The sequence below is a fragment of the Chiloscyllium plagiosum genome, chromosome 51 (assembly GCF_004010195.1).
Source record: "Chiloscyllium plagiosum isolate BGI_BamShark_2017 chromosome 51, ASM401019v2, whole genome shotgun sequence".
NCBI classification, from domain to species: Eukaryota; Metazoa; Chordata; class Chondrichthyes; order Orectolobiformes; family Hemiscylliidae; genus Chiloscyllium; species Chiloscyllium plagiosum.
Window position 1 is genome coordinate 962,946 of NC_057760.1, and position 12,945 is coordinate 975,890.

Here is a 12,945-nt window from a genome sequence, read left to right on the forward strand (position 1 = left end):
GTCGGAAATGTGATAGGTGGAAAGAGGTCAAGGTGAGGGTGATAGGTCAGACTGGGGTGGGGGCGGAGAGTTCGGGAAGAAGATCTCAGGTTAGGAAGGCGTTGCTGAATTTGATGGGAAGATTCAAATGCTCACTTGACTGAGTTCAAGGCCCACTAGCTTCAGCGTTAAGAGTGATGCCTCCCAGAGCTCCGTGGTCACATTTGGATTAGATACCTGCTGCCAGTGTAAACGCACACAGGAACCTCGATTATCCGAAGGACACGAGCGGGGAGTATTTAGTCCTGTTAATCAAATGCTGGATAACAGTTTAGCCAAGCATTGGGACCTTGCGATCTGGCCGGATAAGCCAATATTCGGATAATTGAATGCCGAGTAATCAAGCTCCCTCGGTATTTGTGAGGATGTCGAAGAACAGGGGTAAATGAATTATATTGATTTCAGCCCATAATAAGATCGTAAGACAAAGGAGCAGAAGTACACCATTTGGCCCATCGAGTCTGCTTCGCTATTCAATGCGAGAGTGGCTGAGCAAATCGTTCACAATTCCACTTTCCGGCGGTTTTCCAATAACCCGAGATTCCATCACCGATTGGAAACTCTGTCTACCCCTCAACCTCGAACGCACGATGACTGAGCCTTAACTGCTGACTGTGGTAAAGAATTCCACAAACTCACGACCACCTGAACAAAAGAGATTCCTTGCTCTCAGTCCGAAATGGGTGACCATTTCCTCGGAGCTCTCTGGTCCTAGAGTTTCCCCACAAGTGGGAAACAGCCTCTGCAATCTAAAATAAAAACAGGAAATGCTGCAGAGGTCTGGGTGCACTTGCGGAGAGAGAAACACAGTGAGCTTTTCAAGTCTGACGTGACTCTTCTTCAGAGCTCTCCACGTCTGCTTTGCAAAGTGCCCCAAGAATCTTGTATGTCTCGATCAGGTCTCCTCCCAATCTTCTAAACTTCACTGGAGTACGGGCCGAACCTAGTTAACCTCCCCATGTAAGGCAGTTCCTCCACGTGAGTGTCCGTACCATCAACTCTGCATCAATCTAAAGTCCTTGCAGCCAATAAGCAATCTCAACTGAAACATAGCTATCAGGTTCTCAACATACTTTTTTAAGCGACTGGATCTCTGTATTGTCCACTGAAGTCCGTTTCACATGGTCCACCTCATCCTGCATCACCGAGTAACGATCGCGCAAATCCCGCAGCTCCTCGTCGAATTCCTCTTTCTCCAGCTTGATCTGCATCAGCCTGGGATTAGGAATAAGTTTGAAAACAAAACAATTGGTTTGGGTATTGAGCATGTTCCCTCAGCCCTTTGGCCTCAGCATCCACCCGATGAGGTGGTTTAAACAGCCAATCCCAGGGGAGCACGGGTGTGGCTCAGTGGACAGCAAGCTGGCCTCTCAGTCACTAGATTCCAGGCTCAAGTCTCACTGCAGAAGCTGGCGCACAGAAATTCAGGGAATGAGTACTGCGTCGTGAGAGGGTCAGTGCTGAGGGAGCGCAGTGCTAAGAGAGGGTCAGTGCTGAGGGAGCAGTGCACTGTCAGAGGTGCCATTTTTCAGATTTCATATGAAACAGATGCCCCCGTCTGCCCTCAAGTGGTCATACATTTATGGTTGTCACACGTACATAAGTACAGTCTTGTTTAGTGTGCAGCACTGGCAAACCATATCATGCAGAGTGCATTAGGGCAATAGAACAGAGCGAGGAACACAATGTTACGGCTGCAGAGGACGTGCACAAACAGCGTGATTAACATCAAATTTAAAATTTGAGGGGTCCATTCTGAAGTCTGATAAGAGTGAGGAAGAAGCTTTCCTTGAACCTGTTGGTGCGTGTGTTTAAGCTTTTGTATGTTCTGCCCAACGGAGGAGGTTGGAAGAGATTATAACTGGGGTGGGAGGGCTCTTTGGTTATGCTCGCTGCTTCATAGATAGCAAGGGGTGCTATTGGAAGAGGAGAGGCCTTGGGAGGGTGCCTCATTCTTCCTGATATTCTTGGGCCATTCTTTGTAACACAACCTGTGTCATCTTAAAAATAGATTATCTGGGAGTTTGCAACGGGCAAATGGGTTGAGCATTCCCTCCAATACAGCAGAGTAACACAACACTGGCTGTAACACACTTTGGAGGTGCCCTGAGGTTGCGAAAGATGCCACAAAAAATTATTTGGAGACGCTGAGTGTTGGACTGGGGTGTACAAATTTAAAAAATCACACAACACCAGGTTATAGCCCAACAGGATTAATTGGAAGCACTAGCTTTCGGCGCGTTGCCTGACCACCTGACGAAGGAGCGGCGCTCCGAAAGTTACTGCTTCCAATTAAACCTGTTGGACTATAACTTGGGTGTTGTGTGACTTTTAACAAAAAAAAGTGCACAGGCTTTCTCTTGATTCCTGGTCTGAGAATGCTGCACTGCCTCAACATTCCACTTGATGGAGTCTTTGCGCAAATCCCAGAGAGAGACATCAACCCACAATCCTCTCCCTTGCTTTTCACAAGGAGGACTGGGAACCAATTGGAACCTTCGCCCCCTCCAAACCATTGCAGTAGAACTCAATTTACTCCTGCTTGGTGTGGCGTAGCTCCTCACGGTTTTTCTGGAACATCTCCTTCCAGTGCACGGTCTCCTCGGTGCTCTCCTCCAGCTGTCTCTGCAGGTTCCGCATCGTTGAATTGATCTTCTGCCTCTCAGACTCCACATTCTGCTGTGTCTGCACTCACCAAGGAAGACAGGAATACAGAGAACATTTAAATCACTGTAGCATCTAGTCGGCAAATAAAGCATGCCAGAGGGCTTCATAAGACGGTCGCAAAGTAAAAGGGAGGAAGTGAGGACTGCAGATGCTGGAGACCAGAGCTGAAAAACGTGGCACTGGAAAAACACAGCAGGCCAGGCAGCATCCGAGGAGCAGGAGAATCGACGTTTCGGGCATAAGCCCTTATTCAGGGATGAGGCTGGTGTGTCAAGCGGGCTGAGATAAAAGGTAGGGGGGAGGGAATTTATCTCAGCCCGCTTGGCACACCAGCCCCATCCCTGAAGGGGGGCTTATGCCCGAAACGTCGATTCTCCTGCTCCTCGGATGCTGCCTGGCCTGCTGTGTTTTTCCGGCGCCACATTTTTCAGCTGTCACAAAATAAAATTGGGCATCAAATCTGAAATGATAGATGGTCAAAGCTTTGGTCAAAGGGGTGGGTCTCAAAGAGCAACTTAAAGGAGATCAGGTAAGATATAAAAGCACATCGGCTTAGGGACAGAGTTCTTGAGCTTACTTTGGTGGAAGGGTTAAAAGCAAACCAAAAACAAGGTCAGAGTCCTCTGGAACAGCGACATAATCCAGAGAGGTGACTGCGAACCACCTGCTGTGTTAAAGATTGCTTGCTGGCACTGTGGAGCTTAGCACATGGGTGGTAAACAGCACAAGACATTAGCTTCCTTTTAGTTCAGAATATCAAGGATCAGTTTTGGCTCGGAAAAACCCAGCGATTTAAAACTTTTCGGGCAGTTTTAGAAATGACGTGGGTGAATACGGAAGGAAATATTATTCCTCTCTGAGGAAAAAGTCGAGGACAGTACAGAGAAAGCTTATTACCAGTACTGAAGAATATGGGCCAAAGGTCCATGGATTAGTCCTCACCTCACAAAGGTAGAAAACGCTCATGGGGCAGAATGGCCTACGCCTGTTCCTACCTTGTTCTAAACGTTTAACTCGTTAAGCTTCAAGAATAGAAGTGTTTGGTCAGGAACCAACAGATAGGAGACTGACAACATTTTTTTGTGTGATCAGAATTCATACAATTAAAAAGGGAAAAAAAAACAGGAAGAGGTACGGGGATTGTACTGTATAAATTATTCTGAATCAAATTGTTCAAACAATAATAGACACCTGCACAATTTTTGTATAAAGAATCATTCATCATAACAGATCAAATCAGTTGAATAGGAAATTACAGAATTAAAATGGGAACTTGGTAATACTTGTCATCCTATTATATGGCAAGTCATATTCTTTAATAACTTCTTATTACCTCACAAGGATCTGCCATTATTAGAACGGAGGAGTGAAGAGGTAGTCAGACACTTGCAGAAGTTCATTTTGAAACAATATTAACATTAAGAGGGAGTATTTTAATTACATGTAATGAATCGATTTCTTGGCAAAATATGTTACCATAAATATAGGCCAATATATAGTTTAGTTAGATGCATTATTAGATTAGATTACCTACAGTGTGGAAACAGGCCCTTCGGCCCAACAAGTCCACACCGACCCGCCGAAGCGCAACCCACCCATACCCCTACACTTGCCCCTTCACCTACCACTACCAGTGTAATTTAGTATGGCCAATTCACCTGACCTGCCCATCTTCGGACTGTGGGAGGAAACCGGAGCACCCGGAGGAAACCCACGCAGACACGGGGAGAATGTGCAAACTCCACACAGACAGTCGCCTGAGGCGGGATTTGAACCCGGGTCTCTGGTGCTGTGAGGCAGCAGTGCTAACCACTGTGCCGCCGTGCCGCCCACAGTTTGTTGGCAGCAATCAAAAATCTGGTTTTTTTTTTTGGAAATAGAGTCCACCTTAAAACAGTAATAAATAAGTACATTTAACTAAAGTAGGTCAATACAACCAGTTGGATTGGCTCTCTGCAGAAAGGACACGGTTGGTTTCTCTTTTTCAGTTTCTTTGCACAAGTGTAACAAGTGAGAAGATGGCCTGTCCTACCATGAGCAATACAACTCTGGAGGCTTCCTGCCTCTATTCCTGATGAAGGGCCTGTGCCCGAAATGTCGATTCTCCTGCTCCCCGGCTGCTGCCTGACTTGCTGTGCTGTTCCAGCAATAAAGTTTCAACTTTGATCTCCAGCATCTGCAGACCTCACTTTCTCCTCCAATTAAAAGTAAGGCCTTGGGTAGTGTTGTAGAACAGAGGCACCTAGGGGTTCAGTTCCATAATTCTTTGGAGTTTGCATCATATAACAATAAAAGGTGGTTAAGAGGGGGTTTCACACGTTTGCCTTCATTGCTCAGTCCTTTTGAGTATAGGAATTGGGACGCTATATTGAGATTGTACAGGATGTTGGCGAGGCCTCTTCTGGAGAACTGCATGCAGGTTTGGTCTCCCAGTTATAGGAAGGATATTATTAAGCTGCAGAGTGTTCAGAAGAGATTTACCAGGATGTTGCCGGGTATGGAAGGTTTGAGATATCAGGAGAGGCTGGGGCTGTTTTCTCTGGAGCGTAGGAGGTTGAGGCGTGACCTTATAGAGGTTTATAGAATCATGAGGGGGATAGATAAGGTGCCCAAAACATGGACTCTCCTGCTCCTCAGACGCTGCCTGACCTGTTGTGCTTTTTCCAGCGCCACCCTTTTCGAATGACTCTGCAGTCCTCACTTTCTCACAGTGAAGGCAAATGGCAGCTGTTTATTTTCCCCCCCAAGGGTGGGGGATTTCAGGACAAGGGGGCATATTTTTTCCAACTAAGAGGAGAAAGATTTAAAAAAAAACGTGAGGGGCAACTTTTGTTTTGTTTCTCAGAATGTGATTCGTGTGTGGAATGAATTGCCAGAGGAAGTGGTGGATGTGGGTACAGTTACAAATGTTTAAAAGACATTTGGATAAGTACATGAAGAAGAAACTTTTGGAGGGATATGAGCCAGGAGCAGGCATTTGGGACTAGTTTAGTCTGGGATTATGGTCGGCGTGGACTAGTCAGATTGTAGGGTCTGTTTCTGTGCTGTATGACTCTATGCAAGACTCCACAGTTCACAGGACACAACTGGGAGGAAGCAGCAGCTAATTGGTAGCTATAGTTTTGGTATGGAAGGATAAGCTCTCTGGATTTGAAATGCTATAAAGCAATGTCGTTGAGGAATAGACTGCGGAGTGTTTTAAGATCGCCCTGAGATAGTTTGCTTTTTCTTCCTTTGTTGTAATAAATCTTTGTTGCTGTTGAAGAAAAGCTGCAGCCACAAGTGCTTACATTTCAGTGGACGGCCATCATTTTAAACTTTTTTCCCCGAGTATGATCCATCAGCTTTCATTCTGTCCAGTAGTAACATCAGCTGAGATCGTAACAAGTGGCAGTACTGACATAGCAGACGACCTGAAAGAAGTTATGATCATTCTGAAAAGTTTTGATAGGTTCGACGCTGGGAAGATGTTTCCACTTGTGGGGTTGGATGACACCAGAATGTTGTGGGGTGAATAATGTAGGACAGTCACCAATCAGGAATTCAGGAGAAACATCGCCACCCCCAGAGACTGGAGAGAATGTGGGACTCACCCAAACAGGAACCGGTCAAAGCAAACAGCAGAGATTTTTGATTTGATTTAATTTATTATTGTCACAAGTACCTCAGCACGGTGAAAAAAAGTTTTGTTTAGCATGTAGTTCAGGCAGATCATACCATACAAAGTGCATTAGGACGGAGTGAGGAATACAATGTTATGCTGCAGAGAAGGTGCATAAACAGCAAGCGCAATATTGAAATTAAAAGTTTGAGAGGTCCATTCAGAAGTTTATTAAGTTTGATTATGTTGGTGTGTGCGTGTTTAAGCTTTTGTATCCTCTGCCGATGGAAGAGGTTGGGAAGAGATTATAATGGGGTGGGAGGGGTCTCTGATTATTTTGGCTGCCTTCCCGAGGCAGATGGGAGTATAGACGGAGAGACGCACTGAAGCGGAAAATGGCGATAGGGATTGGCAAAGAGTGAGATACAAAATGGAGGGTGGGAGTTGGGAGGAACTTTGGGTACAGTACAAACACAGACATGGAGGAGTGAGACCAAATGGCCTCTTCCTGTGAAGGCAGAGCCACATAATATATAGCTTGCCAATCCACCCACAACAGTGTCCCACGTGCTGAGAGATAATGAAACACATGAATCCCCACCTTCCGGTGATTTGGAAATGATGCAACACTGAGCAGCTGCCACCCACATCCCCAGGTAATAACTGGTGTCAGACAGGCATTAGAAGATGACCAATTGTGCGTTTGGCAAAGGCCTTCCATTTACCTTTCCAGAAGATCTTAGCCCATTCCGTTCCCAAGAAGCCTACGTTTTCTTTTGATCGACATATGTGACACACTGTCGTTAAGATTAACAAGGACAGCTTCTTTTCAATGGCCAGCCAACAGTGTATTTCAGTTTGATACATAATGACTGATGCAGTCACTGGAGTGGAATCAATCACCAGGGGCCGCATGCCTCAAAAGAACTTGTTTGTTCACGGAGAATAAAAAGGGAAGCATTGCTTTTCACGGACTGTCTGCCCATCCCGGACAGACAGTTCAACATCTTTTGTGCACAAGAGTAGCCAGTCCACGCCAATCAGTCAGCATTTTCATTTCCCCTCTGTGCAACACACAGTCTCTTATCCCAACCGCCTCCTAGACAATGGCCCAACTAAAACAATGGAGCTTCTGTCTGTCCTATCTGATTCAGAGCGACGGTCCCTGCAGGGAAGTGGTATGGTGGGGGCTGGGGCGGGTTCCCTGAGGGGGTGGATACTATATGCAATCACAGTTCAGTCAGTATGACCATTCTGTTTCAAGGTTTGGAACCTTCAGCAGGATAACAGCTGAGCATACGTCACTCCTTGCAATCCTGCCTCATGAGGACATGGGAAGTAATAGGAATGGACCATGTGGCCTGTCGACTCTGTTCCACCATTCCATATGACAGTGTCTGTCCCTGGATTTCAAGTCCACCTTGCCATCCCACGCTCTCCGCATCCCTCGATTCCCAGAGAGACCAAAAACCAAAGGGAGGCATGGTGGCTCGGTGGTTAGCACTGCTGCCTCACTGCGCCAGGGACCTGGGTTCAATTCCCACCTCAGGGGACTGTCCCCATGGAGTTTGCACATTCCCCCAGCGTCTGTGTGAATTTCCTCCGGGTGCTCCAGTTCCCTCCATTGCCAATAGCGTTAGGTGCATTAGTCAGAGGGGAATGGGTCTGGGTGGGTTACTCTTCGGAGGGTCAGTGTGGACTTGGTGGGCCGAATGCCCTGTTTCCACATTGAAGGGAATCTCATCTAACCTAAAACCCTCAAACGTATTCAGTGATTGGGGGTCTCCCTCTGCGTCACAATTCCCCCCACGTCAAGAGATTCCTCTTCATCCCAGTCCGAAGTGGCCAATCGCTTCTCCGGAGACTGCGCCCCTTGTGTTTTACACTCCCCTGATCAGAGGAAACAACCTTTTACCCCAATGAAGTAGGCGGATAGGGCCAGTCAAACATCTGGGAGTGCCATCTGAGGAAATGCAAAGCTTTTCCACCATGGCAGGAGGAATAATAACAAAACAAAAAAAATCAGCATTACTTAAATGGAGGCACAAAGGAATCTGGGTGCTCTCGTATAGAAGTTACGAGAGGCTAGCCTGCAGGTACAGCACATAATCAAAGCAGCTGATGGAATGCTGTCCTTTGTTACAAGCGGAATTGAACATTAAAGGAAGGGTATTCTGTTGCAGTTATCCAGGACATTGGCGAGGGCACATCTCAAATCTCTTGTGTACTTTTGGTCTTCTTACCCAAGAATGGATGTAAATGTATTGGTGGCAGTTCGGAAACTTACCAGCCTGGACTGACAGGGTCATCTAATGAAGGCGGGGCTTCTTCCCAATGGAATTGGAAAGAATGAGGGATGAACATGATTGAAGTGAAGAGGATTCTGAATGACCCAGGTAAGGTGGACATTTCCTCCTCTGGGCGGTCCAGGACAAGGGGAGCACTGCTCAGAAATTTGGGAATCGTCCTTTTCGGACAGAGAGGAGGGGCATTTTTTTTCCTCCCCTTCCAAGCAGATCGAGAGCCTTTGGAACTCTGTGCCTCAGATGAAGGTGGGGAGGTAGTTTCAAAGGTGGAGGTGGATAGATTCTTAATAGGCAGGGTAATCAAAAGTTATTCAGGGGTAGACAGGGATGAGGAATTCAAACCAGAAACATTGTTCAAACATGGTCTTATCGAATGATAGAGCAGGCTACAGGGGCTGAATAGCTTACTTCTGCACTTAGTTAATTTGTACACAAGCCCCTTTAGATCATAGAATCATACAGCACAGAAACAGACCCCCTTGGTCTGACCAGTCCATGCCGATTATTCCCAAACTAAGCTAGTCCCACCTGCCTGCACTTGGCCTGTAACCCTCCAAACCTTTCCTATTCATGAACTTATCCAAATGCCTTTTAAACGTCATGAACTTATCCAAATACCAGCATCCACTACTTCCTCAGGGGGTACATTCCACCGTTGAGAGAGGATTTGTACCTCGGGCGCTCGTCGTGGTTCTGTTCGCCGAGCTGGGAATTTGTGTTGCAGACGTTTCGTCCCCTGTCTAGGTGACATCCTCAGTGCTTGGGAGCCTCCTGTGAAGTGCTTCTGTGATGTTTCCTCCGGCATTTATAGTGGTTTGTCTCTGCCGCTTCCGGTTGTCAGTTCCAGCTGTCCGCTGCAGTGGCCGGTATATTGGGACCAGGTCGATGTGCTTGTTGATTGAATCTGTGGATGAGTGCCATGCCTCTAGGAATTCCCTGGCTGTTCTGTGTTTGGCTTGTCCTATAATAGTAGAGTTGTCCCAGTCGAATTCATGTTGCTTGTTGTCTGCGTGTGTAGCTACTAAGGATAGCTGGTCGTGTCGTTTCGTGGCTAGTTGGTGTTCATGGATGCGGATCGTTAGCGGTCTTCCTGTTTGTCCTATGTAGTGTTTTGTGCAGTCCTTGCATGGGATTTTGTACACTACATTGGTTTTGCTCATGCTGGGTATCGGGTCCTTCGTTCTGGTGAGTTGTTGTCTGAGAGTGGCTGTTGGTTTGTGCGCTGTTATAAGTCCTAGTGGTTGCAGTAGTCTGGCTGTCAGTTCAGAAATGCTCTTGATGTATGGTAGTCTGGCTAGTCCTTGGGGTTGTGGCATGTCCTCGTTCCGTTGTCTTTCCCTTAGGCATCTGGTGATGAAATTGCGGGGATATCCGTTTTTGGCGAATACATTGTATAGGTGTTCTTCTTCCTCTTTTTGCAGTTCTGGTGTACTGCAGTGTGTGGTGGCCCTTTTGAACAGTGTCTTGATGCAACTTCGTTTGTGTGTGTTGGGGTGGTTGCTTTCGTAGTTTAGGACTTGGTCTGTGTGTGTGGCTTTCCTGTATACCTTTGTGGTGAATTCTCCATTCAGTATTCTCTGTACCATCACGTCTAGGAATGGGAGTTGGTTGTCCTTTTCCCCCTCTCTAGTGAATCGGATTCCTGTGAGTGTGGCGTTGATGATCCGGTGTGTGTTCTCTATTTCTGTGTTTTTAATGATTACAAAGATGAGCCGTTGATTTGTTCATATATTTGGTTGTTGAATGTGAAGTGTGTTGTGAGGCACAGATCCAGTAGTTTGAGTATGCCGTCTTTGTTGACAGGTTCCCCGTCTTGTTGTCTGTTCTGTATGTCCAGCAGGTTGGCTATTGTTTCTCTGGCTAGGGTACGTTCCACACGCGAACCACCCACTGAAAACAAAAAGGTGCCCCTCACGTTTTTTTAAATCTTTCTCCTCTCACCTGAAAGCATGCCCCGGCCCTGAAATCCTAGGGAAAAGACACCTATCTTTCACCTTATTTCTACCCTTCATGATTTTATAAACCTCTATAATACTCCTTATAACTCAAACCCACCATTCCTAGCAACATCCTAGTAAATCTCTACTAAGCCCTCTCCAGTTTAAGAATATCCTTCCTGTAACAGGGCGACCAGACTGGACACTGTACTCCAGAAGAGGCCTATCCAAAGTCCTGTACAACCCCAACATGATGTTCCCAACTCCTATACTTAAATATTTGAGCGACGTAGGCGAGCTTGCATAACATTTCAACCACCCTGTCTGCCTGCGACACAAACGTCAAAGAATTATGTACCCGACCCCTTCGGTCTCTGTTCTACAACACCATCCCAAAGCCCGACTTTTAATTGTGAAAGTCCTGCCCTTGTCTGTTTTACCAAAATGCAATACCAACAACAGCCTTGGACATTTCAGTGAGATCACACCTCATTCATCGAAACTCCCATTATTTAAGTCAGCCTCTCATCGTAGGACAATCCTCTCAACCCAGGGACCAATTCCCTGGGCGTCTACCACGACACCTCCTGTGTAATATACATCTTCTCAAACGTGGAGACCAAAACTGCACGCTGACGTGATCTCGGCAAAACCCTGTACAACCGGAACAAGACTTTTTAAAATCCTGCACCACAATACCGTTGCAAGAAAGGCTCGCGTCAATTTTATGAGTAGGTCTAACTCAGCCTGGAATAGATTCAGTCAATAACAGAATTACGAAGGCTCAGGATGGAAGTGAGGAGGAAGTTCTTCTGTCAAAGGATCACAAGTGGGAGACCCCTTGTTCTGAAACTGGGGGGGTGGGGGGTGTACAGTTCCAGACTCCCCCACGAAGGGGCAACATTCTCTCAAACCTTCCCCATAGAATTGTACGTGCTACAGCAAGGTCGCCTCTCAGTCCTCTAAATTCCAACGGGCACCTGCCCAACCTATTCAACATTCCCTCAAAACCAAAACCTTTTCATTCCAGGAGTCAGCTTATTGGCTTCCCACCTTGGGTGCCCAAGCACCACACGCCTTCAAACTACGACAGTGAAACAGTGAAGGAGGCGGCTCCAAGGAAAGAGGACGTGTTTTCCACCAACCTGTGACACCTCCTCAAAGTTTTTCCTGAGCTGTTCCATATCCTTCTGGTACTGGGCTGTAAGGTCTTCCATCGCCTTGTCGTGGCTGGACACCTCTTCCTTCAGAACGCCCTTCAGGGCTGTCAGCTCCCGCTCCTTCTGCCTCAGGATGTCTTCCACGGTCTGTTTGGCTGTGGCGACCATGTCCAGTTCCTCTTTTGTCCTTGCTAGCTCCTGTCAGAAGGAAGTAAAAAACGGTTAAAGGGATGGAACCCATTCAGTCCTAAAGTGTCTCCTAACCCTTCAGAAACAGTTAGCCAATTAATTTTTTTGTAAATCCACTTTTGGCAAGAGGGCGTTGCTGGCCAAGCTTGCATTTATTTCCGACCCTTGGTTGCCATCGTAAAGATGGTGGTGAGCTGCCTTCTTGAATCACTGCAGGCCACGTGGATGCCATTAGCCCCAACTGCAGCATCTTTACAGCACCAAGGGGAAACTTCAGCCTGACCAGAGAGTGACTGCCATCAACCCCCTCCCCCACCCCAACCCCAACCCTTTCTCTGTAACCGTGTAAACGAACTGTTTCCAATCTCCGTCTGAAAGCCGCAATTGAATAACATAAGGAATAAGATTTGGAGCATTCCATCCAGCTCTTCAAACCCATTCATAAAAAGGCTGATCTTACTTCAACATGACCTTCCTGAGTTATCCTTCTCTCACTCTCTCTCTCTTTAAATCTTTAATATCTAGAAATACATTAATCTCGGACTTGAAACACGATGACTGAGCCTCTGTTGCTCTCTGGGACAAAGAATTCCAAAGATTCAGCACTCTGAATGCAGACATTCCTCCTCATCTCAGTCCTAAATTGTCTCTAGTTCAGATAGTATCTCTCCCTGGTTTAGATCCAAAAGGCAAAGCCACGTACTGATAAAATCTCAGTGTCCCCACTGTCCCCCGTAGATTTCCTGCTACTTTTCAGCTCTTTGTGCATGGCAGCCATTTCATCCTGCAGGTCTCTCATCTCTGCCTCCACCGTCTCCTTCTCCATCTTCAGTTTCATCAGTCTAAGGGAAGGGGGGGGGGGGGGGGAGGAGAAAAATAAGAGAGAACACGAACTGGTTAAATAAACTAATGCATAGCGACAAGCGGATTTGGGCCCCTGAAGCCTCAAAAAGGTCAGCAATTGATTGAACTGAAGAAGTTTCAGCTGAATAAACTCTGGAGGTGGCGACGCAGAGGTTAAAAAAAAACTAAGCGATAAAAGAAGA

General features: G+C 46.7%; 1 protein-coding gene across 1 annotated transcript in view; it reads right to left on the bottom strand.

The window, feature by feature from the left end:
- The window catches only part of LOC122544704 (cingulin-like), a 116,083-nt gene that overhangs the window by 47,580 nt on the left and 55,558 nt on the right, over positions 1-12,945 (bottom strand). The window contains exons 7-10 of the mRNA XM_043683989.1: positions 12,603-12,741; positions 11,696-11,908; positions 2,576-2,724; positions 1,113-1,254 (exon numbers count right to left, since the gene is read on the bottom strand). Of these exons, the coding sequence (XP_043539924.1) occupies positions 1,113-1,254; positions 2,576-2,724; positions 11,696-11,908; positions 12,603-12,741 (643 nt within the window). The remainder of the gene's footprint in view (positions 1-1,112; positions 1,255-2,575; positions 2,725-11,695; positions 11,909-12,602; positions 12,742-12,945) is intronic.